Source organism: Acanthisitta chloris, unplaced genomic scaffold, assembly GCF_000695815.1.
Source record: "Acanthisitta chloris isolate BGI_N310 unplaced genomic scaffold, ASM69581v1 scaffold3721, whole genome shotgun sequence".
In the NCBI taxonomy this organism is placed as follows: domain Eukaryota; kingdom Metazoa; phylum Chordata; class Aves; order Passeriformes; family Acanthisittidae; genus Acanthisitta; species Acanthisitta chloris.
This window is the reverse complement of record NW_008657536.1, coordinates 38,950-61,563: the sequence shown is the minus strand read 5'-3', so window position 1 is coordinate 61,563 and position 22,614 is coordinate 38,950. Positions and strand designations below refer to the sequence as shown.

The 22,614-nt window shown below is 41.4% G+C and overlaps 1 protein-coding gene across 1 annotated transcript in view; it reads left to right on the top strand.

Moving 5' to 3' along the window:
• The window catches only part of LOC103811750 (protein sidekick-1), a gene marked incomplete at both ends in the record, with an annotated part of 206,731 nt that overhangs the window by 148,119 nt on the left and 35,998 nt on the right, over positions 1–22,614 (top strand). The window contains 6 exons of the mRNA XM_009084741.1: positions 1,764–1,958; positions 3,176–3,292; positions 3,551–3,718; positions 6,332–6,434; positions 7,524–7,700; positions 16,906–17,042. Coding sequence (XP_009082989.1) covers positions 1,764–1,958; positions 3,176–3,292; positions 3,551–3,718; positions 6,332–6,434; positions 7,524–7,700; positions 16,906–17,042 — 897 coding nt within the window. The remainder of the gene's footprint in view (positions 1–1,763; positions 1,959–3,175; positions 3,293–3,550; positions 3,719–6,331; positions 6,435–7,523; positions 7,701–16,905; positions 17,043–22,614) is intronic.

The window sequence follows — 22,614 nt, the reverse complement described above, 5'->3', positions numbered from 1 at the left end:
GCAAATTTCGCTCACCCATGAGTTTAAGTCCAGGGTTCCTTCCCTTATTACAAGGGAATGTGTAGTTCTGATGTTCTAAGTGATATGTGTTCAAAAAAAGCTAATTATTTTGAAAATGTCATGTTTGGAGCTGAGCTAACTTAAATCAGCTGGATACCCTCAGGATCCTGGGATTATGAGCCAGCAGTGTGCCCAGGTGGCCAAGAAGGCCAATGGCATCCTGGCTCTATCAGCAAGTGTGGGCAGCAGGACCACAGCAGTGATTGCCCACTGTACTCAGCACTGCTGAGGCACCTCGAGTGCTGTGTCCAGTTCTGGGCCCCCCAGTTTAGGAAAGATGCTGAGGGGCTGGAGCGTGTCCAGAGAAGGGCTGTGGAGCTGGGGAAGAGTCTAGAAACTAAGTAATTTGAGGAGTGGCTGAGGGGGTTCAGTCTGGAGAAAAGAAGGCTCAGGGATGACCTTATCACTCTCTACAACTACCTGAAAGGAGGTTGTAGCCAGGTCAGTCTCCTCTCCCAGATAACAATCAACAGGACAAGAGGGCATGGCCTCAAGCTCTGCCAGGAGAGGTTCAGGTTGGACATCAGGAAGAATTTCCTCACTGAAAGGGTGCTCAGGCACTGGAATGCACTGCCCAGGGAGGTGGTGGAGCCACCATCCCTAGAGGTGTTCAGGATCTGACTGGATGTGGCACTTAGTGATATGGTTTAGTTGACAAGGTGGTGTTTGGTCAAAGGTTGGACTCAATGATCTTGAAGGCATTTTCCAACCTTAATGATTCTCTCATCATTCAATCACATCATAAAATACCTGCCTCACTACAGATCCCTGCATAGTGCCCTCAGCATTTGATCCTTTAGGGATTTCTGGGATATGAAGATGAAACAGTGTCTGATATGAGGAGTGGAAGGAGAACATCTGTGTAAGATTGTTCTAGGCTCCTGACATCTCTTGAGGAAAAGAGGATCCTACACTATTTGTGTGTGCTAAATTTACAGCCAGGTCATGGCAGCTGATGGGGATATGACTGCAGCAAAAATGTGTGTGTGATAACTGTGTCAGGGCTTGTGGAACCTGCACATGAAAGAAAACGAGAATAAACAGGACTACAAGTTCTAGCTAGGGTAGGAGTTTTGTTTCTCTTTATGCCTGCATTTTTCTAATAACAGGTGAAGCTTGAAACTGAATAAAAATAATATAAATTTATAGCTATGCCATTCTTGGCAACATGTTGTTTGTACATCAACTCAAACCAAGCTGCTAAATTAGGACTCAAATACAGCCATGTGAGCACTTCATTTTCAGTGTGTAATTTGCCATTTCCTTTGTATTTTGACATCTTAGCTACGGTAGCACAGAGGAATCTTATTTGGGATGGAACAGTCTTCCAGACTTGCTGCACTGCCACACTGCTGCTGGTTAAGTAGCATGATTCTGCTTTTCAACATGAAATTGCTCTAAATCTTATTTTGTAGTAGCATGAAATATGATTGGGTGAAGAAAGTAATTTGATAACATGTTTTCTCAACATTCTCCCTACAGTGTTTGCTGGTTTTATTCCCATGTGGCCTGCAGTGTATTATTACCATTGATAATGTGAGATGCAGCCTCCATTTAGCTAAAGCAGCTTGGAAAAATATAAATAATTGGTGTGGAAAGATGGCAAAACAGGGATGTGACCATAACAGTGCTGAGAGTTTTGACTACCTAAAATGTGTTGTGCAAAGACTAATTGCGAAATCGGTGTTTATTTTTCTTTGTAGGTGTTCCCATTCCCACCCTGGTGTGGTACAAGGACTCTGTTCCCCTCAGCAGGCTGGAAAATCCTCGCTACAAAGTCCTGCTGAGTGGTGGGCTGAGGATCCACGCTCTGCGTCCCCAGGATGCTGGGATCTTCCAGTGCTTTGCTAGTAACAAAGCTGGGGAGATACAGACATACACCTACCTGGATGTGACCAGTGAGTAGAGAGTTGTGATACGAGATCCGTGAGTTGGCATTTCTGTAGGTGACTCTACATCCATCAGATTTCTCTACTGCTCTGTGCTCCTTTAGTTCAACTGACAGAACCTTGAGTTTTTCTCAAGTGTAGCTGCCCCAACTGGAAGGAACCCCCAAATGGCCTTGTGGCCTCAACACAATCTGATGAAGCCTGTGGAAAATCTCTCCGTGACGTTAAGGGTTTGAGGTGAAATCTCCTATTTCACACAGCTAAAGAAGATCATAGTGAAAAGGAGAAAAAAAAAAAAAGAAGGTTAATCGTGAAATAGTTTTATCTTTCCTTTATACTTTGGTAATTATGTCTACTCTAATGTAACTCTGTTCTGAACTTGAGCTACTGCTTCATGACTGTGCATTTTATCATTTTATTTGCCTTTGTCTACAACTCCATTTAGCAGAGGGAAAGAAAGAAAGTTCATGTTAAATGTCTTTTTTTTTTGGTCTAAAAGTGCGATTAAGTGGTTTTGTTAATGAAGTGCAAGCTTCTCTATGGAAGAATTACAAATCCTAGTAGTCTCTTTTAAAAGCAATTATTAACAGGCATTTCTGTGATACTAAACTCCTCTTCAGGAAGCTGATTTTTAGCTCAAGAGCAGTTTGTGCATACTGACCAGAGTTCCTACTGGCCTCAGAAAATAGATCAGCCCCAGTTCAATATATATCTAGGAAACTGCAGGGAAAAAAATGTAATGAAATGCAACTGGGGGAAAATAAGAGAGAAAGAAACTTGGAAAATGTCTTGGATAAGACTCAGGTTCTAAATTCTTTTGGCTGACATTTAAGTTTCAAAGTTAATGCCTTTCTCAAGTTGCTTTTCATCTTAAAGAACTCTGTTATGAAGATGAAGGAAAATAGTTTTGTTTATCTAGATTTCTCAACTTCCCCCCAAACGCTCATTTTGAGCTTTATCTTCCTTTTTCTGTAACCCATCTTACTTGTACAGGTATGAGCACTGATAGATTTTTATTTTCCATGTAGGTAATAAACAGGATTAGACAATTCCTAGGAGATGAATAAGGAAAGGTTACAGTCACTGCTGAAAGGTTTTCATGTCTTATTGTCATGTCCTTCTCCATGATCAGCTCTATAAAAATGGATGCAAAGTAGTCCATGATAATAGGGTAAAGGATCTTTCTGAGAGCTGATGCATTGAGTTTTTTGAATTTTTGATTCTAGACATTAAACCAACATTCATCCAGCCCCCAGAGGATACCACAGTCACGGAGGGGATGACTGCAGTGCTGACCTGTGAGGTTTCAGGGGCTCCAAAACCTGCCATCTCATGGAAGAAAGGTAGCCAGTGATTAACCTGTTGTACAATAACTGTAATCCACCTTTTCCTGTCCATCCCTACTATTGAGATACTCTGGCTCCACTGAGTGCATATTTGTTCCCTTCCCTGTTGCTGGGAGCAGCAGGTTTGCTCTGGGGCTGTTGTGAGCTGGTGGCCTGGGCAGGCTGGAACAGGCTGCTGGAAGAACTAGGATTGCAGTGTTTAATCTGTGAGCCTGCATGGTGCTAATCATGCTGCTTCTCCCTTCTGTGTTTCAGGAAACCAGATCTTAGCCAGTGGCTCAGTTCAGATTCCTCGCTTCGTTCTTCTCGAGTCTGGAGGGCTCCAGATAACACCCGTTTTCCTGCAGGATGCAGGCAATTATACTTGCTGTGCAGTCAACTCTGAAGGAGCTCTGAATGCTTTTGTGATGCTGACAGTGTGGAGTAAGGATAATGCTTTGTTTAAAGTCTAACTTTAATCAAGTATTAATCAGTTTTTGTTGTATGCTCAGGAAGTTTTCATAAGTAATTATGCTTTTCTGGTTAATAGAGATACTTGTATGATTTAATAGGAATAATGTATCTATTTTAGGAAACCTATCACAAATCCCCTTTTTGTTTGGAAAATTATGCATATAAACTTCTCTATTTTGTGAAAGGAAGTACATTTAAATACAGCTTCAATCACAATTGCAATTTTGCTCAGGTTTTGCCTTGATGTCTTGCATTGCAAATCAGACCTTTTAACTTGTAGATTTGGCTGTTTGCAGGTGGTTTCTGCCTCCAGGAGTCTGCAGGCAGCACAGATCAGTCCATGCTGGTTCTAAGGCTGTGGCCACAGTTACAATGGATATGATTTTCCTCATACTTTTGTATTTCTTGGTGGCACTGGGCACTGTTGGAAGCCAAACCAAAGTACAGCAGACTTCAGCTAGTCTTTCATGCTACAGATTGGCCTGGGACAGGATAACCAATGAAATGTTTTTGTCATTTACTCTTGATTTGTATATTTTTATTTCTTCTGTTGGGGAAGAGAGTTTGATCCAAAAGGTTTACTTGTGTTAATACTAAGTGAGTTAAATTGAAGTGTAACATGTGTTTTGCCTCTAAAGGTGGAAAATAATGATCCCTCAGCTGGGACTAAAAGCAACTAGAAATAATGAAGATGATGATGATAAATACAGAAATGTTGTGGCACTCCCTCCTCTCCTGCACTCAAAGTACTGATTATGCTGGTGATGTGTGGTGCATATTTGGCTTTTGTAAATCCCCAAACTGTGCGAGCTAAATCAGCCACATTTTTCCTTTTGAACTTGGGAATACCTGAAAACATTACTAGCAGTAACTCTAATATATTTGTGACGTGTGGCTATCATGTCTGTATCTTACTGAGACAGCCAGCAGCTCAGCATCATGCAGCTGCTCACACACTCCCTCACCAACAGGCTGGGGGAGAGAATGGGAAGGGTAAAAGCTACAAAAAATCATGGGTTGAGATAAAGACAGTTTAATAGAGAAAGCAAAAGCTGCACACACAAGCAAAGCAAAACAAGGAATTAATTCACTGCTTCCCATGGGCAGGAGGTGTTCAACCATCTCCAGGAGAGCAGGGCCCATCACGTGTAATGGTTCATCTCTCCAGATGTCTCCCCTTTCCTCCTTCTTCCACACACTTTATATACTGAGCATGATGCCATATGGTATGGAATATTCCTTTGGTCAGTTTGGGTCACCTGTCCCAGCTGTGTCTCCTCCCAACCACCCATGCACCCCCAACTTCCTTCTAGTGTGGCAGTGTGGAAAGCAGCAAAGGCCTTGGCCCTGTGTGAGCTCTGCTCAGCAACAACAAACACATCTCTGCATTATCAACCCTGTGCCCTGCACAAATCCTAAACATAGCCCCATCCTAGCCACTGGGAAGAAAGTTAGCTCCACTTCAGCCCAAACCAGCACATATAGATATCAGGACGTTGAAAACTGAATGATATCCAGGTGTATGGATCAAGTAAAGGAGATCTTTTGTATTAATTCCCAAACCTGTAATTCTTACATGTATTAAAGATACTTCCTGTTCATTATACTGCATTGGAGGAGGGAAAGAAAAGTGAATGTAACCTAATATTTGGGCAGCAACAGCACCATTATAAAGCCAGAAGGTGTATATAGGTACATCAGAAATAATGCTAAAAGTTCCATGCTATTAGAGGCAGCTTTTGATTTTGCTGATGATTCCTGCTTGTGCATGTATGAGGTACCTCAGTAGATGCTGATTATGTCTGTAGGGATTTGGGACTGATTAACATTATCCACATATCTTCCATACTCATCCTGGTTGTCTACCTGCCTCGGCTGATAGTATCTGCTGCTGCTCCTGTGTGTTAAGCATAATAGAGATCTTTCACACTGGATCTGGTTGCTGTAGTTACAGCTGTTATTGTGTTCTGGGGCTCCAGGAGGGGCTTGAATAAAGATGTTCTGAAACATTTGAGTAAACAACATATCTTTCTTACATGGAAAATTTGTCTATCAGAAGCTCCTCCTTCTTTAACCTCTGCCCTGGATTTGATGAGGTTTTCAGGTCCCATTTAAGGTTACCTCTTTCTCAGTATTTTTCTAGTGCATTCTCTGCACAGATCTTCTTTGGTTTTGTTTGTGTTTTCCCTGCTCCAAACAGTGTGACTTCTTTCCTGACTCAGTGTGTGCTTGGGATTCATTCATAACACATCACAAACATCCTCTTTGCCTTCTGACTTGAGGGAGTTGCCACCGACATTTGCCACAAGCCAAGTTGAGAGTTAGTAGAGCTTTAGCACTCTCCTGCTCTGATCATTGCAGGCTCAGGCTCATGCCCTCTGCTGCTTTGGCTCTCTGCACCCCACAGTGTGCCACCTCTTCTTGTCACAATGACTTCAGAGGGAGGGGAGCCTTCACAGCAAAGGCTTGAAGAGTAATGGCCCGCTCACTTTGAATGACAAACGCTCAGTGGCTGCTCTCTGAGTGAATACCCAAGTCAAAATGCTGTAATTTCACCTGAACCGAGGCTTGTGCTCCTTTCAGATCGCACTTCCATTGTTCGCCCTCCCGAGGACAGCACTGTGATCAAAGGCACCACGGCCACTCTGCGATGTGAAGCCACTCATGATCCTAGAATTTCAATCAGGTTGGTGTGTCAGTTCTTGTTTGTGTGGTTTATCCAAGCTTAATTTTATAAGCTGTATGAATAGCATTAGGTGAAAAGTTTCAGGACCCCAGATTTTCACACCAGACCCCTGATTACTGCATTATAGGGTTGTACACTGTATCATTAATCATATAAATCCCATCTTCCATTTCAGCCTTATGTATTATTTACAATGAGCTATGTTCCACTTCATGACTTCAATATAGCCTTCCATGATTTTACTGTCAAGGTTAATACACTATCAATAAAACCAACTTGTCAGAAGCTGATACTTAATGAGAGTAAAAGCCAAAGAGAAGGAATAGGATTTCAGAAGTGTTTACTCTGGGGTGTATAAAAGCCACACAAGAGATGCCCATGTTTTTGGAAACAACTCAATAACTTGGGCTTGAATTCTGCTTGCACTGTGTGAAGGCAACCAGAATTTGTCTGAACCACTAACATTTAGAGCAATCTCAAAATTTAAAATAAATTTTCCATGAAGATTCATACAGTCTGAAAGCAACACAAATGAAAGGAAATGCAAGGAAGAGCTTGGAGGGTGCTTGAAGGGTGAACTGCAGAAAGAACTTTGGAAAGAGAAGTACAGGTTTAAAAATTTCATGTAGAGCTAGATAATTGTAAGTCTGTGGGCTATACACATCTCTGTGTTTTGATGGATGAGTTCTAGTAAACCTTGCCATGGCAGTTTTGAGATGTTGCTAATAATGGCAGTCTAATGTCATATAGTCTTAGCAGGGATGGGCCAACACCTCTGCTGTGAACTGTGAAGTATGAGGTTCTAGTGGAGGTGAACTTAAGAACTTGGGCATTTATGAGTACTTCTTCTTTTCCATGTAAAGTGTACAGTATTGTTTATAAAATATATAATATAATGGATGGATTACATCTCTCATTCTGATCATTTATCTAAAACTTAAATGTGTAAAGGGCACTGCTCCTGCAAGTAACTGTAGGCTCTGTCATTTTTAGCACATGATGACAGAAGCTGATACCCTTCAGCAGAGTTCAAATAAATCTGTTTTGACTTTCTTATGAGTAATCAATAACTGAAATTGTGATACTCAGGTATCTTTGGAAGAAGGACAGTGTTGTGATAAATCCATCCAGCAGTTCCAGGATCACAGTAGAGAAAGATGGAACCCTCCTCATCAGCCAGACATGGTCAGGTGACATTGGAGATTATACCTGTGAGGTCATTTCCTTTGGAGGAAACGACTCCAGAATGGCTCGACTGGAAGTGATGTGAGTATTCCATCTTAAATATACACTGTGCTTGGTTTTGAATGCCCTTGGGCATTTTTCTAGCATTTAATTCTAGGTGATCTAGAGAGTCTGCAAGTTTGGTTTTTTTGGCATCAGGTTTTTTAGGGGAAACTAAACCTGGCTGATTGCCTTGAAATGTTCTTCATGCTGCTTGGGCTTCCACATAACTGGAGCCCTGGAAGTTATCTCCAAGTAACTGCATCTCTCTGCATCACTACGTGTATATACCCATCTGGTTGGGTGACTGAGCTCAGGAGGTGATGATTAAGAGGTGGTGGTCCAGTTGAAGCCAATAAGAAGTGGACTACCACTGGGGACTGTAGAGTGTATAGGTGGCACAAAATGGATGGGGAAGAGTTGATACCCTTGAGGGCAGGGCCACCATTCAGAGGCTCTTAAATAGGCTGAGAAATGGGTCAACAGGAACCTCACGAAATTCAACATGGACAAATGCAGCATCTGCATCTGGGGAGGAATAACCTTTTGCAGTAACAGTCTGGGCACTGACTCCCTGGTAGCAGTTCTGCTGGAAAGAACCTGGGGATCTTGGTAGACAGCAGCTGAACATGAGCCAGCTGTGGGCCCTGGTAGCCAAACAGGCTACCAGCATCCTGAGCTGTGCTTGCACGAGCAGAGCAGACTGATGGACATGATTAGCCCTATTTATTTGACATTTATTAGTGGGTATTTGGAATACTGTCTCCAGTTTTGACTGAATAAATTGGTCTGATCTCATGGCTGACCCTGCTTTGAGCAGGAGTTTGGACCAGAGACCTCCTGAGGTCCCCTCAAACCTGGCTCCTTCCATCATCCCATGCTGTAGGGCTTTCCCATAAAGCCCAGGTGCTGTGCTGTGATGCCAGGGTTTGGAAACAAGAAAATGTTTTCTTCCTTTTAGTGTTTTTGCTCTGTTAAACATTTATCAGAGTAGCTGGTCCCTGGACAGGCATTGCTTACTCTTGCTTTCTCTTTATACATGGTTTTTCAGGGGGGAAAAAAAAATTATGTATGGCTTTCTTTATTCCTATGGATCTTTAAAAATAAAAACAAGAAAATGTTTGAAGTGCCATTCAATTCTGGAAAAGGATTATAAAAATGTCATTACTGGGTTCCATATTTTCTATTTCTGTCATTCCACTGGGGTGAAGTGCACTTCCATTTTATTTTTATCACTAAAAGCAACAGCTGTGGTTTTTGGTACATGTGTGGAGCAGATCAAATGAAAAAGAAGGTAATGTTTTATGTAGACTTATTTATTTATTTATTTACTTGAGTAGTGCCACATGCTTTAATTTAACAAAAATTGCATCTGTTTCTGCTGGTCATGCCTGATGTCTCTGAGAAGATGGCAACTTGTGTGCTTGGCAGTGTAATGAGTTCACCTCTGAGATTTGCTATGCAGAGGGTTGTTTGATACAGCATTATTCTGACAGTGCCAAGGCTACATCAGATGCCCATTTGCAGAGAGCGGTCATACATTCTTTTTCTAATTAAGCACTCCTCAGCTCTCCTCCCGGAGTGCATTTTACTGCTGGTTTCAATCCAAGAGCAGAAGACAATTCAAAATATATTGCTACTCCATAGCCAGACTGGCTTTTCTCTGAGGCTGTTTTTGAATGGAGGGCAGAAAATTATGGAGTAAAGACTGAAAAGAATGTTAAAACTTGGACTTTGAAACAAAGCTATAAATATGTGCTAAATGCTTCAGCTGTGTGATGGTTTCTTAATCCTAAGTAGCAAGAGATGCCTTGTGTAACCCAGTACAGCACAGGGAGGTATTTACTTGCAGTTCCCTGTTGACTGTTCACAACAGCTTTATGCTCTGTAAAATTTGGGGTAGAGGTTAGCTGGGAGAAGCACCTTGTGTGTGTTGCTGAGGTGTCCCAGCTGTCCCAGCTGGCTCTCCATGCATTGGGAAGGACTCTTAATCCGGTATCTCCACTCCTTCTGATGTGTAGCTGATCACCCATCACCTGTTTTTGCTGGAGGAATTAAAGAAATCTCTCAGACCCACTCTTTTAGAGGACTTCAGTAACTGATAAGTCACTCAATAATACCTTGAGTTGTGACATTTCATTTCAAAGCAGTGCTGCAGGTAGTGCAATACTGCCAAAGAACATTGCATTTCTTTGCAGCTTTCATCATTATCGTTTGGCTCAGCAGCACAGATCTGTGAGAAAGAGAGATACATGATACAACAGGAGTGAAATGGAGAAGAAAATGTGTGGAAAGGCAAGGTCTGAAGTAAAGCTTAAATTAAATTCCAGCTTGTATACGAGTGACAGTTCTATAACATTCCCTATTCTCCCATATAATCCTCTTGTGCAGGACATTAACAAACAGGGCATGTACATTCCCATCCATGAGCACTTACACTTCAGTGCCTTGAGTAGCACTAATGTCAGACAAATGTTCAAAGGAGGCCTCTCAACCAATTACAGACTGGAGCAGACACCAACGGATAATATTGTAGCCTACCTAGCCTTGTCTGACAACTCCAATTGTCTCACCACCTTTTTTTCCCCCCAGGAACCAGCATGTTCTTCCTCTACCTCTATGCATGTCAAGAGAAATTTCCTAAGGCACAAATAAGTTTGTTACTGATTTCTGTTCAAACTGATTCAATTCAAAACCATTGACCTTGAGGGTGACCTTCAGTTATTTAATCTGAGTGGTCTGGTTTTCTAATCTGTGAAAAGAAGGAAAGAAAATTCTTTCTTCCTTTGTCTTCCCTTGTTGGAAGACAGGCTTGGGGAGAAAGGTAGTGTTTCTTGCTAGAAGAACCTACACCAACAGCACAGCACAAACACATTGGTGGTGCAAGCAGGATGGATCATTTTTCTCAGCGTGGAAGAAGAAATAAAATATTTGAACAGGAAAGCCAGAAAACTAATGAAGAACTTGCTAAAGTGCAGCCAAAGGTTACCTTGCTCATCAATTTTGTACTGATGGTACTTGGGCACAGAAACTAATTGCTAGTCAAGATACTCTATTCATTCATTTGTCTTCCCTCTAAATGTGTTTATTCTTCATGTACATCACTTGATTTGATTTGCACGAGGTAAAACATTTGCGAGTGATGTTTCTCTTCTGCAAGAGATAGATTTTAATTTTATACTTACTGGTTTTTTTCTCTCCTAGCAGAGTTTCTCAACTGTATACACAGAAACATTTGCAGGTCTTTTGGTGATGAGCTTCTGCTTCTCTTGCATCCCTTCCAAGTCGTAGGATTTGATCCTGAAAATAATTGCATGTTAGGAAACATCCCAGCTTCATTTAGCTTACTTTTATAGTCCTGTAAATACCACCCTGAAATACACGTAGAGGAAGAAAGGCTTGTTCCTAAAGCTGCATAAGCTGAGTGATCACAATGCATCACTCACCTGATGGGAAACCGTGCTGATTCCAGCTCAAAGCATCCTGAGGATTCTCAGGATGTATAAAATATGCAGAATTACCACTATCTCTGCCTGATGATACCCACTGCTCCATATCAGCCTGTCTGCAGTCCACGCTAAAGAATCTCTTTGTTGTATGAATGTGACTGAAAAGTATGGTAATGCTGCATTGTTGGAAAATCAAAGCCCTGTACAAGCCTCTGTTATGTCACAACATATAGTAAAATCTTTTAGGCTCTTTTTCTATGCAAAAATATGGGAAGGACAATGTAATACGAAAATAGACAATTTATTCCTGGCAGTAAGTTCATCTTCTTTCAGTTCCCTTTCATCAGAGAAAGAGCTATTATTGTTCTGTCTTCTTCAAAAGCAGGAGAGGGGAGCTAACCACTTATAATAAACCCCAGTGGGTTGCCAAGAATGCACAGTATTGCCTTTGTCAACCATCTATACATGAATTTTGATACCTTTTTTAACCAGAGTATTTATACTTGCTGCTCCTTCCAATTTCTCCCCAATATATCCCATAAAAAAATAGCTTGATTGCTAAAATTAAAATCCATAAGACCACTGCAGAGTAACACATCAAAATAATGCCCTATTACAAATGTGTCTTCATATGGATCCCATGTCCCTCTTTTCCAATAGCCTCTCTCTTCTCCTTTCTGCAGGAAGAATGTCAAACTTGAAAATATATTATTCCTTCCTCAGTAGAAAGAAAGCTTCTATTTATTTTTCCAAGCTCTCTATTGAGATGTCATCCAAGAAGTAAGGTTCACTGCTGAGCCTAAATGCACTTGATACTCAAAAGAGAAATATCACCCAGAAATGCACTTGGAAATAAATGCCAATTGTGTCTGTTTGTCAGTGAAGGTATAGCAGAAATGTAGGTGTTTTCAGTAAAAAGAAAGCATAAAATTCAAAACCCCGTCCCAAATCATCTGTAGATTTGAGCCTGTAGTGACCAACAAAATGAAATGGGAAATAAATCTTTGTGTTCTGAACTTGGCAACCCTTTCATTTCAAAAATTCACCTCATTATAGAGCTGTGAGAGACGAAAAGCCTCAAAAATCAGAGCTGCCTTGCAAGAATCCTTCCTGTGTTTAGAAACTGGAGAGGATTCTTTCGCAAAAGAAAGTCCTGAGCAACAGTTGACACGTTTCTTAATTTGAAACACGACAAACTTTTATGAGCACAGCCATCAGGGCTCAGTGCTTCGTTAGCCTTCCTGCCTCAGCTTCTTGCTGCGTTATCGGCTGGAGCAGATGAACCACCTGCTCCTGAGCAAAACTTGCTAGGTGGACCTGATTTAGGAAATCATTTATGAAATAGGAGTGAGGCTTTTCATAAACTGACAAGGAAACTTGTTTAATCTCCTGTGCCTTTTTAGTAATCCCCTCTTCAGTCACAGTCTCTCTAATTACCTGCTGTTGGACCATTTTTCTCAGAAGTCTCTCCAAACCATGTCTGGTTTATTTTCCTCAGCAAATAGTCTGCTTTTAACTAATTTTATAAAACGCTCTATGTGTTTGCTGAGTGAATTTTTCAGCTGCCCTCTGGCAGTGATGAGCTGACTCAAAACATTAGGGTTTCTGTTTTGAACATGGATCATCTGCAACGGGCTAATATTTCTCTCCTAGATTGTCACAATGACTTCATGTTCTTTTCTTGCAAATCCACTATTTTAATTGCTTTGTCAGAGTCCCCTCAGGTCACCTTGGTGGCAATGCCATTAACCCTGGGCTTATCTATCAATTACAGATTTTAAAGTGTCCATGGACATATTTTGCTATCATGCAAAGTATGTTATAGGAAAACTTGCCTCTTCAGCATTAGAGGAGTGAGGTCTTAAGATATTTTGTGTTGGAAAACTTTCACATATTTCCTGTTTGGGGCTTCAGTGAACAAAAGAAAGATGATAATGCTGAAATTATTCTTCCCGTGTCCAGTCAAGGGCTGTTCAGTGCCCTGGGTCTTACTGCCCTAAACTTCATCCATTTTTTTGGTGCGCCAAAAGCTGAGCAGTTCCTAGTCTGAGGTCCTTCTCATCCTGAAGAAGAGTGGAAATTAGCATTGCCTGCAATAATTTCTTGGATTTGAGCAGCAAGTAAATGTAATTCTCTTAAAGGAAAAATAGAAGCAATGATCTCTTTTGGGAACGTGAATATTCATGATGGTGGTACAGGTCTCATTTATCATCCCTTCCACGCAGTATGTGGTAGCAAATGAGAAGCAGAAGAAGTGTAAGTACTTGCTAAAGGAGGAATTACTACTTATTAATCTCTGCTTTTGTATACTACAAAGAGAGAAGTACACTTCTGTGCTGAAATGTCTTTGTAGTTTTCAATATTTATTTCTGTCCAGGTGTGTTTCTTAGGCACTTCTTCTGTCTGCCTTGAGGGATTTAAATCTGTAAGCACCATCTGTTGCTGTTTGGTATGGACACATATGGCTAAAGACTGTGCTATTAGTGGAGGAAGGTGATGGCTGCTGCAGCTCACGCTACTCAATCTCTGTCTGAACAGAAAGTGCCTGTTACCTTCACGCTGCTGACTGATTATCATTGTCAGTCTGAGAGAATAATCAACTAAACCCAAATCCTAAGCAAACAAAACCCCATGTTTAAACTCAGTTTGTGCGTTAAAAAAAAAAACAAACCAGGAAAAAGGGAATGTCCTCTCTTCTCCAAAGGTCTTCTGAGACTTGTGCACTAACAAAGAGATTGAGCTTTAATTCTTAGTCATCTAGCCTCTGTCTTCAAATGAGCTGTAAATTGAGCCCTTCTAATGTATGGGAGATCAAGATTAGTAAATGCAGAGTACGAAAATGTCCTCAGTATACACCAGGAGTGCTTATTTACCAGAAAAGCTGTCAGATGGGATAAGTTTGCTGTGAGCTCCCCCTCAGCCATTCCTCCTCCATTGCTGCTTCTGTGACCACTATCTTCTGGAAGGAGCTGAAGCCCACAGCCCATCTCAGAGCTCGTCCCCACAGGGACTGGTGATAAATGAAGTGAGGACTGGGCCTTCCGTGAGCCATGCAGCAACAAGACGTTTCACCCTTTTTCCTTCAGTAATTGCCTTTGCCAGCTTAATCACAAAAACTTTTCCAACCAGCTTGCTTAGGACATAATGATAAATTGTAGTGGAGGTTTAATGTTTATTATAATTTAATGTTTCATTCAAAATTAAGTAGCACACTCCTGTAGTCCCTGGGTAAATGGCCATGTCTTACACCCTCGCTCCACACTTTCCAATGACAGCTTTACTCTGCCATTGGTGATGGTGGATCAGAAACTCCTCAGGAGCTGCAGTGTGAGCTCACAGTCCAGAAAGTCCTGGGCTGCATCAAAAGGTTTGCGGCCAGCAGGTCAAAAGAGGTGATTCTCCCCTTCTACTCTGCTCTCATGAGACCCAACCTGGAATTCTGTGTGCAGTTCTGGTGTCCTCAATATAAGAAGGACATGGAACTGTTGGAGCAAGTCCAGAGGGGGCCACGAAGCTGATCAGAGGACTGGAGCATCTCCCCTATGAATAGAGGCTGATGAAGCTTGGGCTGTTCAGCCTGGAGATGAGAAGTTGTGTGGAGACCTTATAGCCTGGAGATGAGAAGGTTGTGTGGAGACCTTATAGCCTTTCGGTATCTGAAGGAGCTACAGGGGAGCTAGAGAAGGACTCTGTGTTAGGAACTGCAGTGATAAGAGAAGGGGCAATACGTACAAATTGAAGGAGGGAAAATTTAGGCTAAATAATAGGAAAAAGCTTTTTTTTCTGTGAGGGTGGTGAGACACTGTCCCAGGTTGCCCAGGCAGGCAGTGGATGCCCCAACCCTGGCAGTGTTCAAAGCCAGGTGGGATAAAGCCTTGAGCAACCTGCTCTGGTTGGAGGTGTCCCTGCCCAGGGCAGGGGGTTGGGACTATAAGGTCCATTCCAACCCCTAAAATGATATGATTCTATGATTCTTCTCTCACAGACCAGCTGCTCTTCTCCTTTGTCTTCTAGTCCTTCTCTTCCCTAAAGAGTTTATCCAAACTTCTACAATGCTGTGTTCAAAATCTGCTTCCATTGTGCCCATACGTAGTCCTTCCAGTGCCTGATGTTTCTTCCAGCCCAGAAGTGACCGTGTCTGAGCTGTCAGTTCATGGCCAGATGCGAGAGCAAAATCAGCCTAAACTCCTCAGGATTAAGGCATCTTGAGCAAGTGATTTAATGATGTTAAGATCTCAATCACACCCTGAGGTGTCATTCCATGTTTATTAGAGAAGGAGCCTGGGGTCACCGTGCTGCTAATTTGGTTATACATTTAAAGTCAGAGGAGATGAGACAAGACTTTGAGCCTCAGGTTTCGCCTTAGGAAGCACCAACCCCTCTAGCCATGGGAGGGGTGGGCAGGGAAGTGCCATCCACTTGTGTTGCCTCATTAGCTGTGTGTTTTTCTTACCACTCTTTGGTTCTTCTATCAGCCCCTTTCTTTTGGTGCTAACTCCCCAGTTCGTATCCATCAAATCACGTAAACAAAGGAATTCTCAGTTTTAACAGAAAAACAATAAAACTATTATCTGGCTCTCCGTATGTTCCTCAGTCTTCCAGTAGAAACCCAAATCCAGGACATATTTATTGCTCTGGCTTAAAGCCAGAGCCTGTATTTACTTTTGTGAGTGGCTGAGGAGTTGTGGTTTTTAAATAACTGTGAGCCTTCAGCAGCATGATACATTGCAACCAGGGTTACTACCTGTTTAAATTAAGCCTGTGAAGTACCCTCCTGGCTTTGTGCCCTGGCCAGAGCTGAGGAAGGGTCACCCTCTGCTTTCCTGCAGAGGAGGGTAGATTGAATGGGTAAAAACTGGTCCTCCTTGCTTTTTCTTCTCTCAGAGATCCTTGTCCTCCTTAGGAACCAGGATGATAAGGAGCAGGAATCATGCTCAAGTATAATGCTGAAGGAGTTTTATCTCTTAACACACATCAGCATTTAAGGGTTGCAGCAGACTTTAGTGTTCTCACTGCATTGTGCAGCCTCCCATTTTCAGCCAGTGAGCACAAATGAAATGTTTTTCCACAAATTTCCTTTATGTGGAGAAATTACACATTTTAATTGAGCTGCTGTTTTATTTTGGGGGTTTTTTTAATGTTTCATTTTGTATTTCCACGGGGTTTCTGCAGGCATTTTCAGTACATTTTCTGGTTGGGTGCTTCCAAAAAAATCCTTATTATAGGAAGGAAGGATTCTACCCATGACAGGATAAGCCTGAATCCGTGAGTAAATCAAGCTGTTCTGTAGCCTAAGAATACATATGGTAATTTTGATTAGTAGGTCTATATGGATAGTGTCAATGTCTTCTGCTTCCTTGAGTATGAAAAATTCCACATTAAATCATATCTCCCATGTGTTTCACTGTTTATACATATTACTGCTGTCACATTGCTAGGACATCATTGTGAGAAGGGAGAAAAAGTGAAAGAGGAAATTTATTGACCAACTTGCTCAGTCAAAAACAGTGTGAAAATTGGCTTTTTTCCACATTTAGCAACATTTCCATTAGCTGTTCTAAACATCAGCCTTGGGACTTTCAGCATAAATTATTTTTCTTCCCAAACAGGATCAAATTGTGAAGAACTCAGAGATGTCTTTCATTTATTTAATTGTACAATAGCTGCCGGTGGGTTTATATCTATCATCATACGAGGCTGATGTCGTTTGCCTTTAACTGCCTGTAAGACTGTAGCTGAATGAAATTAATTTTTCTGTGCTGGTTTTTTTTTTTCTCCCTTTCTCTTTTCCTTAACAGTGAGCTGCCTCATTCCCCTCAGAACCTTCTGGCCACTCTGAATTCCTCCTACAGCCGCAGCGTGATGCTCTCCTGGGTGCGTCCCTTTGATGGCAACAGCCCTGTGCTCTACTATGTGGTCGAGCTCTCTGAGAACAGTAAGTAAAGTCAAATTTATTTCAACCTCATGGTGTTCCTAATTATTCAGCCTGCTTTCAGGCTCACCTTCTACCAGAGCTGCTAACAACATACTGCTGTTGTTTGCTAAATGAGACACAGCATGCACAAAGGGGAAGTTCTGGGTTTTACACTCCACTGTTCACACGCTGAAGGAATGAAACAACAAAGAGGCCTGAGATGGTGGAATTATACGGGAAAGACTTATTTTTGCCTCTAGTATTGCCAGCCAGACTTGAGGCACAACAGCTCGTTCCTCAGTGCTGTGAAACAGCAGTATTCAGTTTGTTTCTTCCCATTGTTGTCCTTTACTCCAGTTTCATAGATAGCTCGATGCATTCAGAGCCCCAGTTTCACCTAAAAGATGCAGAGTGATAATGTAAGGAACTGATGGTCTATCAAAGGCACAAACTCGGATGTCAATAGGAGCTACTGTCTTACCTGTATATGGGCTCAAATATTTTCTCCACTTTCCCTAGATGATCATTTTACACTCTTCTTTTAAGTAGGTGGTTGAGGATGCTTGAGTGTAAGTTATCCAAATATCTGGCTTCATGGGTTACAAACCTGGGCATTGTGAATTGCCACTTCACAGTTTTATCATGCTGTATGCCTGGTCCTCTGTGGCTCTCACTTTGCAAGGTTATTCAGGGACGTTGCTAATGCCTCTTTAGGAGCTGATGGAAAGATGAGGTTATATGGAAATCGGTCACCTTGGCAATACTTTCTAATCTCTATCACCCTAGGAGCTGGAAATCCAAGCTGAACAATTGATTCTTGATGAAAAAATTAAGAGCATCACTTTTTCTGACATGTGGAAATTAGTCACTGCATAACTGAATGTGAAACAGTCCTGATTTCTGATTATCTAGAGAGCAGTGGTTTGTTTTGCCACACAGAGAGCTTGAGGGGAAACTTGAGCTTCAGATCACATACAACCCTTTTACTTTGCAGGCTGAAATGCAGAACTTTTCAAATGTGGAGGTCCCAGAACCGATGATCTTGACAACTGTTAAGCAAAGTGCAGGTTTCTAATCCTAGCAGAAATCCAAAGTCATGCCCAGGACTGCTGTCCTTAAAATAGTTCTTTTCAAGCAAAGACTCCTGATCTTTTTGTAACAAATGACTAAGAAAATCCAGTGTTCTGCACTCACACTCCCCCTCTACCTTTTTGTCACCACCTTTCTTTTTATTTTCACTCTTCTCTCCTATCAACTGCAGGTCAGTAATTGCATTTTTGCTTTTACTTCCCTGAGCTTTCACCCAAGGACATTACCTTGTGTTTCTTGTTTCCCAGTGGCTTTGACAATGACAAGCTAGTGAAGTCCCAGTCTGGGAGCATGGTTCAAAGGCCCTAGAGCTGTATTTACACAGAGACAGCACAGAGCTGGGACAGTCTATGCACTTGGGTCCTGCAGTGGGCTGCATTGCCTGGGAGGAGTCATTAAAAGAAGAGGCAGCCCACTCAGTGCCAGGAGAATCATGGAATGGTTTGGTTTGGAAGGGACCTTAAAGATCATCTCCCAATATCCTTCTTGTGTCATAGAGAAGTTTGAAAAGTCTTGAAGTCCCTTTCTAGCAAGGATGCTTTACAGTTTTTCCAGTACAGGAATGGGCTAGCCATGCCATCATTTTGAAAATGCTGTAATTCTTTCACTAAAACTTGTAGAAGGCTCAGCAAAAATCAACAGTAGTTCTTTGGAAATCATGCAGCCAGTCCCTCAGAACTCCACAGGATCCTGTGAACCATTGCTCTCTCCATGGCAGATCCAATAATTTTGGCTGATGGCATTGCAATCTACCACTGAGAAGGTCTCATTATCCCAAATCATAGGTGTATGTACTTCAGCAGCTTGCAGCTGCAAAAGGCAAACACAGACTGAGTTTGCTGTGAATTGAGCATCTTAACTCCCAGATATATTCTAGATCTTGCTGTCCTTTCAGTTTTCATCTTTATTTACTTTGCTTTTATGTGCAATGGCTAAATGGTTACTCAGAGAAGTAGGACAGAGACAGGAATTTAAGCCACTGTATGTTCCATTGTTGCTGTGTGCTCCCATTTCATATATTCTTCCCAGTTTTATGGATGCCAACAGAATAGTACATCAACAGTGGCTTTGGTTTGGAAAGCTGACTTTAATGTCTGAGTATTGTCACTGTCTTGTTTGGGGTTTTATTTTCCTGAAGTGCTTGTTTTTCAGAGTTATTTTGATCTCAGTAGTCTGTGGTTAATATTTAGCTTCTCCTACTCCTTTGGAAACCACCTCCTTTCCTTTGTTCCCAACCATCCCAAGTGCTGTTTGTGAACGAAGCTGAAATTTGATCTTGTGTAGGTATAGTTTGGCCTGATATGGCTGAGCAGAAGCTCTCTTTGCTTTTCAAAGGCAATTTCCTTTCAGGTTTTGTGCAGCAGAAAGAGCAACTGTCAGGCAGTGAACACTCTCCACGAGCTCCTCTGCTGGTGTCAGGAGCTCTGTCACTGTCACTGCAGTGCAATATGCTTCACATCCCAATCCTCGTTTGCTTTCACACATGTAAAGGTTAGGGAGGGACATCAGAATTATGATTTCTTTTCCAGTTAGCAAAGCTGCACAGAAGACTTTGTTCTTAGTTCTGTGGAGTTTGAACATGCAGGTTTTGCTGTGCAGTCAGAGGTGCCAAATTGTAGCCTAGTTTTGTTCCCTTTTTTAGCTGTTTTTTGCTTTGGATAATTTTCTAGTAGCTCTAGGATCCATTGTAGATTTTGAAGCACATACCATCAATGAATACACAATAACAGTGTCTGTGGCAGAGAAATAACTGAAGGGGGTTCAAAATAATCAGTATCAATTTCAGGGGTTTAATTACTAGCTGCAGTAGAGAGAGGCGTGTCACTCCACCTGGCAAGGATTAGAACTACTTTTCATTAATATCAATTCAGTAAAGAGATATAACAACCTTATTTTAATTAGAGGGAAAAACAGTGGCAGATCTTGCACATAAATTGTTGGAAATATGAAGGACTCTAGTCACCTAATTTTTAAAATTAATGTATTGGGCACAATGCAATAATTCTCAAATTACAAGTATTCACAGTTGACTGTGTCTGTGGGTGACTTGAGACATATGGCCTTAAACATTTGGGGGCAAATTTATAATCTAATTTGAAAAACACAGTTCCAGAGAAACACAGTCATTAAGTATTCCTGCCCACACAGAGCCAAGAATGTGAACCTTGATTTGAAATAGGATTTTCAAATAAATAGTACCGTGCACTGCTGTCATTTGCACTAATATAATTTTGGATGTTTCATGACCTGTTTAGCCCCTGTTGCGATATACCTAGGAATTCCAATGAAATATCTGCCTGGAGTTAGAAGGGGATATGCTTGTTTTATTCCAAGGAGGTTTAGGCTTCAGGAATTAATCAAAAATGATTCTGAATAGTCTTTTAACTGAAGAAATGAATTAAGACTTAAAGAATTCTGCTGAGTACAATTAAGATAAAAGCCCATTTTTGTTTTATTGTATTCTGGGATATCTGTGCCGTGTGATGTAATGATATAACTCAGATTCATCACGTTGTGCCAAGGAGGAGATAATAAAAGCTCCTATGAAAAGAATCTATGCATGCTTCACTTTAAGCTCATGATTTGTCATCCTGAATTTGGTTGGAATAATATTCAAATGGTAAAAATTGAAAACATTGATAAACCCTTGCAAAAATCAAAGTAAAACTCCATTTTTCATTGTGATTTTGACTCAGATCTAGATATGGTAGTGTTAAAAGATGCTTTTCCCAGGCCATTGGTAGACCTTGTTGAAGTCATACCAAAGATGAACCATTTAATTTCTATTTGGACTTTTTGCAACATTATATTGTTCTGAAGGATTACATTGTTATGAAGATAGAATACACTCCAGCAGTACAATACTACCATCTATGCAAAACCCCCTGGAGAAGGAAGGAGATGGAAATGTGCTCCAAACTGGAAAAAATCAGCTTTCTGCAATAGATCTAATCTGTAATATCAAATTAGAAGTGATTCTTGAGGAATTTGCAGTTAATGCATGAACTGTAAGGTAGATAGGGAAATAGAGAAGAAATGCCTCTTGGCGAGTAACCAGCATTACTGAGTGTATCACAAGTGCATCCAAAAATTCTTGTCAGAACAAAAAGTAATTTCTAAAACCCCAAAATGCCATTGTAAACTAGAGAGCAGCCTGTGAGATTCTTCATTTCCAATAAATTAACTCGGAGAGGCAATCAGAGTTAATTCAAAATATCCAATATCCATAAGGCGATAGACAGCTAAACATGGAAGTTGTTCAGACAGTAGCAATTACGGGGGAAGAGCGAGCAGAGCCCAGAGTGCGTTCTGGGCAGCTTAAGTTAAATGAAGGATTAGCACAGTCTGTTCAATCTAACAGAGGCTTATTTAATAGTTTGACCTGGCAAGTCTTTTGTCACCGTGGAGCTTCTCCAGGCTTCCTGGGACAGGTGAGTGACAGCATCCCTGGAGGAGAGGAGAGTCAGCGTTGAAAATTTTCTGCCAAGCTTCTGATGTCAGAATGGCTTTGCTCTACAGTAAACTCAGCTTCAGCACAATGCTGGGGTCTGTTGTGTGTTTAAAGAGGGAGAATAGTTTTTGTGAAATGTTTTGTTTATTGATGGTAAAAAAAAAAAAAAAAAAAGGCTTGACATTTAAATTTTAAAGATACTCTGCACACTCACTGTATCCACTGCTCCGTGAACGAGCAACTGCTCCCCAAACCACTCTCCTTCCCCAATCGCAGTGCCCAGGAGATGAATAGGCTTCGTTTATATTAGTTTTCAGTTTAATCTCTCTTCCTGCCAGATCTTTTATCTTCCACCAGGAGAGGAAAAAGAATTAATAAAGTATTCTACAGATGCAGCATATAAACAGAGCAAAGCCCCAAGGTGCTGAGGAGATTAATAGGGCCTGTTGTTGAATCAAACTGCTCACTACATTGAGCTGCTTGGGTTAAGCACTCTCAGGTGGTGTTTACACTAGCAGTAAACAAATGAAAGGCTCTAGGAAATGGACCACTACCCAAGTAGCTCATACAAGGGTGCTTCACTCTCTTGTTGGTGTCTGCTCTTCCATTTTCCTCAGGAAGCTGCTTCAGGCAATGTACTAAGCCAGCCATACCTTAACTTTGGCTTACCTTGATTTGTTATTGGGCACTCTGGCTGCAACAAGGTTGTTTCTGAAGTCTCAAGAGAAGCTTGAGAAAATTCATAAGGAACCAGGGTACAAAAAACTCCTAACCAATGCTTTTCTAGATAGCACAGGTGTGCTTCCTCTAAGGACTTTCTAAAAGAAATTCAATGTTCAGCTAAGATAAATTGGCGTCAAGATCTTGCAGCCAAAGTGGCTGTTGGTAAATGAACAACTGGCAAGGACAGAACTTGACTGCTGTGCAAATGTCCCTCTCCAGCATTCCCAGTATTCTGCTGTGTCAGTTTTCCTGTTAAAAAAGACTTTGTTCTGGCAAAGCCATTACTAGAATAAATACATTTGGAGTGATCCGAAGATGCAGTGTTTATAG